Raw genomic sequence first — 6,000 nt, forward strand, 5'->3', positions numbered from 1 at the left:
GGCAAGCGTCATAATTTCACATTTTATATTAGTATTGCCGGCTACAGAATGCGAACAGCTTGTCTTTTGGGCAACAGTTGTGTTCCCCAAGCTCTTGAGATGGAGCCAACTGGTGTGAGGGCCGGTGCCCAGGCCGTACATTTCACCAGCTCGGGGCAAGCCAAATCATTGATTTCTTCATTTTCTTAAAGCAAAAAAGAATCAGCCTTATTGTGCTGACAGCAGCCCTGTTGAATGTGACTGCCATAAATGAATTTGAGCAGGTTCAGGCGGCATCTCATTAAAAGGCATTCATTTCCAACCATCTACCTTGGACATGGTGACACTGAGAATTGTCGTTTCCTGAACTCTGGGCCATCAGAATAGAAAGTGCTTCATGAAGGCTTACATGTAAGTGCTGCACAGGGGATGTGTAGGTGGTGACTGTGCTGGCGGTAATGATATCATATCACCGCGCTCATTTAGCTCAGTCAAGCAGCACTCACTTTGGAGCACCGCTTCAAGGTGTTTAGATTGCAGATGTTGTGAAGATCTCATTATTCATATTTGTAAAAAGGAATAAATTAACAAATCTAGTTACTCCAAATGAAGGATCTGACACACACACACACACACACACACACACACACACACTCATCATAGTGACACAACTACAGCACTTCCTCCATTTCATTTTGAAGTCCTTGCTCTCTCGCCTCATCATTGGGACTACAACCGTTCCATCCTGAAGTGAAGCCTGTGCAGCTAACACCGACAAACATGCACTTGATCATGCTTGCTCCAACGTGCAGTATCGATCAGCAGGGCGTCACAAGTCTGCCGGGGTGTCGCGGGACACCACCGACTCATTGAGCGAATTGATCATAGTAATGCATAAATAATACAGTGGCATGTCATTCTGACTTCCTATTGATTTTTCCATTAGCAGCTGATTGATACAAGTTTTAAATGTCAGGAGTCTCATTGATTACCACGAGTCCATGCACTCGTGTCACTTTTCCGGTGGCTTTGCAGTCTTCCACCTGGATGGACTAAATTAAATGTCAACAGGTGCACCTGGTCATCGAGCTGTTGTAGTCAGGCTGGGTTCCCACCAAAGTGTTTACACACACTCTGCAATGTTTACTCTTCTGATTTACTGCCTTTGAGAATACTACCACTCCAACTTCATCACACAAAATGCCTGAACTTTTCCTTCCTGGTCTTATGGGGAAGAGAGAGAGAGAGAGAGAGAGAGAGAGAGAGAGAGAGAGAGAGAGAGAGAGAGAGCACTACAGTGTCCGTAGACATGGAAATTTGTCTTGCAATACCAGAAAATCTGATTTCTTAAAAGAATGTTAAAAGACCCATCTTTAGGTTTAGCGTGCAAAATGGAAAGAGATCAAGCCATAGTCTGCACTGTTGGCCAATATATTTAATTTAATTTATCGCAGATGCTACAATTTTAATAATTAATCGTATCTCATTAATGCAGCAAAAATGTGCTGGTTTCAGGCAATGTGTCAATTAGTTTTGTTGTTTAGGTATTGTTTACTTTTTCACTTTTGGTCAGAAAACTATAGCCAATTTAAGCTCATAGCTTTTTTCAACATTTCTCGCTTTTTTTTTTCTTCTTTTGAAGAGAATGAAAGGCGTTAGTTGCAATCCTACATTCAAACTAGAAGGGCTTTTAGAGAGCGCAGACCTCTGCCAAGCCAAGGCATGCCCTATCTCACGATGTTAATGCAGTGTGAATTCTCCCATTCAGGAACTCATTTTTCAGATTATTGCGACACCACATGAATGCAGGAACAAATGACCTCTCTCGCAATGTTATGGAAATTGAAAATTAATTTGTGTATCCACCCCATGACTCGGGTCTGCTCTAAAATGTGGCCCATGCTACAACCCCCCCCCCCCCCCACACTTAGTTTCATAGTCTACGTAGTTTGTAGTCCTGCTGACAGACAAACTGCAAAAAGCAACAAAATAAACTTTTCAGCAATAATGTGGCTTAAAAAACAAAGCAACTCTCACTCTTACACACCCTCACTAAAATCTCAGTATCTTGAGGCTATACACCAGCTACTTTGTGAGGAGAAACGTGAAATCATTCGGTATGTGGAGAACTAAACGTAAATTCGTCTTTAAAGGAGAAACTTCTTCCAAAGAGAGCCACAAGCAACACAGGGTGAACAAAGTACCAAGCGTGTAATCCTCCTTTATAAATTAACTGTTGACTTTCTTTATGATTCAGGAGAAATTGCAATATTTGCCTAAAAGCTAAAACATCCGCACAGTGGGATTGTGTTTTAAGCCTCTCAAAGGAAATGGTAGACTGGGGACGCTCAATAGAAAATCATGAGAGTGTGTGTTTGCACTTGGGGCAGAGCTGAGGGGCAAACACGGGAAGACGAGCCCGAACGTACACAGTTGTTCCTCTCAAGCATGATAGTATTATTTACTGCAGGGCTTCAATCCCATCCTGTTGGGCACCTTTAAGAAAACACTCTTAAAAAGTGCTCGGCGGCAGGTATGTGCAAGTTAATGAATCAGGGGTACCCACTTCCTCCTGATTCTAATGCTGAGATCATTTAATGATTCTATGCAACCTATTTATGGCAACGCTTGGTGAACACAACACAGGTTAATAAAGTAGAGGTCAACTCTTTATCACAACTGCCCAGCAATGTTTTCCCCTCTCATACACTATAAGTCATGGAAGCATTTTCTCATTAATGATCTCTCCCATAGGGCGAGTAAGTATAAATCTACTGTGCAGAGTTTAATGCCTTGATTCCCGTAAGCATGTTTGCTTGATTGTCAAATTATTCTATGTGCCATGGCTGGTATTTATTTCATGCTAATAGCCAGCATCTTACCGGAGGCTGCGAAAACAAGTGTAGCATGCACATTACACTGAAAAATGCCAAACACCAGCCACTCAGGGTGCAAAAGAACTGATAGAGGGAGACAACACACATTGGAGCCTTGAGTTGAGTCATATTTAGTGGAGGAGGGAGTGTGTGTCACTGGCAGAAAGAGTATGTACAGGGTCGAAAAAATACATTGTGTGTGTGTGTGTGTGTGTGTGTGTGTGAGAGAGAGGGGGTTGGGGTCTGGTGTCTGCCTTTGCATCAAAAGTGTGTAAAGTAGTAGGAAGCGCTGGTAAGGCTGTGTGAGGCTTATAGTCTCGCATTGCCAGACCTTCCTCCCCAGTGCTGCAGAAGAGGGTCTGGCTAGTCCACACAGCTTTCAGGGATGGGAGAAAAACATGCTCTGGTTTATTGGCATTTCTGTAAACCAATCACAATCATCAATAAGCTCCGCACGGAGCAGCTGCCAAAATAGCCTCGGGAAGGAACTTGTTTTGGTGGAACACGTGTATGCTCAAAAAGTTGTTTTCGTTGTGCAACAGAAAACTCAGATTGGACAGATAGTCTAGGTAGCTGTCTGGATTTACCCTGCAGAGATCTGAGGAGCAGTTAACCATAGTCCTCATAAATCAACCAGAGTTAAAAATATTCCAACACAAAGAAAGCGGAGGCAAACAGACATCTGCGGCACCGGAGCAACCCTGGAAGCGGAACGTAGATATAGACTAGAGGCTCATGGTGTCAGTGGAGTCGACCTGTGGTGTTTAGGCCAAAGTCTAGACTTCTGCCAGTCTCTGTTCCTAATGACAACAGTCCTGTAACCCTTAAAGGAGGAATGTTCCATCCATTCATTTTCTCTACTCAGATCTTGTCTTGTGTTTCACTTCATTTAATTTAAACATAATCCTCAATTTGCATTATTTTATTCATGCAATTCCTGTACCACGCCTGATTGATTTTATAATGGGGCATGTGCAACACTCTATTTCAGGGCCTGTGCAATATCTTCTCAACTAGTGGATGATCTCTATTTTTTGTTGTCCTAAAGTACATTGTTGTCTTATTATATATCGTCAAGACCAATTTCCCACGGGACAACAAAGTATAGTATTTTTTTTTTTTATAAAAATGCAACCAAAATCCTAACTAGTAACCAACGACAAATGTAATGAAAATACATTGCATCTACATTTTGAGTTGCTGTTTGCATGTGTTTCTATATGCACACTTGCCTGCAAGGTGGGGGGGTTGTGTGTATGTGTGCGTGTGTGTGTGTGTGGGGGGGGGATTCTGCTTTGTTGTTGTCTGATGGTTCTGTTGCATTTTTCTGGGCCAGCCTCCCTCATCAAAGTGATTAAGCAATTACACTGATTGTGCCGATGCTCAAAAGAACCAGAGAAGGACCCTCGAGTATTGAGTGCTAAAGCTTTCTCTGAGATAACGGCTTAATTTGTGCCTAATCAAAATAAAGCCTGTTCTTTTAAATCTTCAACCTTCCTTCAGCAAAGGGTTGGCTCGGGGAATTGAGAAGGTAAGAAGAAACCAACAGAGATGGGAGCCCTGCTGGGGTGTTTTCCACCTTGAATATAATTGCATATAGACCTTATGCAATGTACGCGTTATTATCAGGCAATGAGGCCTCTCTTTCCCTGCAAATGAAATGATTAACATTTCAGAACTTAGAACGATAAAAACCTTTAAAGATGCTGCATATAGCCAGCATGGATCCCCACTGGATATTATCAGAGAGTTTGGGAATAAAATCAACATGCTATGTATCTCTCTGTGACACACACACACACACACACACACACACACACACACACACACACACACACACACACACACACACACACACACACTTTGTCCCCCCCATCAGCCCATTAAAAATAGCTGGTTTTCCTCCACGTGCTGACATGTCTTTACCCGTTTTGTCCAACAATAAAGCCAGCCCCAGCAGCACGCATCTTTGGACACACTGGATTCAACATCAAACATTAATCACAGCAGAACTCAGATCACAGCCGTGACGGAGCAACATGAATTAGGCCTGCTGATGCATGTGAGTGCGTGTGAGCCTGGGAACAGCATTGGAAAAAGTGTGTGTGTGAGAGAAATAGAGGGAGGGAGGGAGAGAAGAGAGAGAAAAAAGGGAACTCACCCCTGGAGGATATCTGAAGGAAGAGGCGGGGATCTGCAGCGCGTAAGGCAGCTGTGTATCGATCCTCTATCGCGGGAACCTGCGCTTTTTTCTCGGGCATAAGCCGGACCCTGAGCCGGCCCCCCTCTGCGCCGAACCACCACTCCAGAATAGTTGTGAGGTCCATTTCCAGAGTGAGCACCGGGGCTTCCTCGTACACAGACAGCCCCCCGCATCCCGTCCTCACTATATCCTCTCCTATTTCCACCACAACTTGGTTTGATTTTCTGCTGGCTTTCGTCAAGCCCAATTTCAGAACTTTGGACAGCGGCCGCTCACGGAAAAAGGGGAGCTGTCCATCAGCAGACACGTTCCTCAGTGCAGATTCCGTAGCAGACATAGAGTCCACAAAAGTGGCTATGGTTTTCTGCAAAGGTATGCAGTGCATTTTCAAATTTGCGCGCACCATGTAACATCCACTAAAAGTCTGGCAGTCGCCGTTCAGAGGTCTCTTTATGAACTCTGCCAGGTAATAGCGCAACAGAGAGGGGACCGCAAAATCCACAGCCAGGGTTTTCCTCTTGAGCCTGGAGTTTAAGGTTTGGTTCAAGTCTCTTTTGCTCCCGGTTTCCCCGCTGGTACCGCCTCTCGTACCGCCGCCGCCGCTGTTGATGTTGCTGAAGTCGGCGGTGGGGAGATCCATCCCCGCCGTGGCCCTTGGCGAGGCGCACTGCAGCCCAGCGAAAAATGCCGCAGAACAAACAAGCGAAAACAATATCCTGGTGTTCATGGTTAAATAATTTGAGTCTTTCGTTGAGGAGAAGCACCCTTAATCCCACCGTTCACCGCTTCCTCTCTGCTCTTGTCACATACGCAGCGCAAGATCATAAAGTGCGAATCGATGATCCTGCGGGTCCTGCGCCTCTTCTCCCGTGCGCATCCGTGGCAAGATGAATGGAACAGGGTTTTACATCTGTTTGCAACTGACTGTTGCTGTCCTCCCTT

The 6,000-nt window shown here is 44.6% G+C and overlaps 1 protein-coding gene across 1 annotated transcript in view; it reads right to left on the bottom strand.

Moving 5' to 3' along the window:
- alk (ALK receptor tyrosine kinase) overlaps positions 1–6,000 on the bottom strand; it is a 397,773-nt gene that overhangs the window by 391,086 nt on the left and 687 nt on the right. Inside the window, exon 1 of the mRNA XM_032499965.1 lies at positions 5,017–6,000. This exon is cut by the window's right edge and continues 687 nt beyond it. Within this exon, the coding sequence (XP_032355856.1) occupies positions 5,017–5,785 (769 nt within the window). The 5' untranslated portion in view covers positions 5,786–6,000. The remainder of the gene's footprint in view (positions 1–5,016) is intronic.

Source organism: Etheostoma spectabile, chromosome 20 (assembly GCF_008692095.1).
Source record: "Etheostoma spectabile isolate EspeVRDwgs_2016 chromosome 20, UIUC_Espe_1.0, whole genome shotgun sequence".
Lineage (NCBI taxonomy): Eukaryota > Metazoa > Chordata > Actinopteri > Perciformes > Percidae > Etheostoma > Etheostoma spectabile.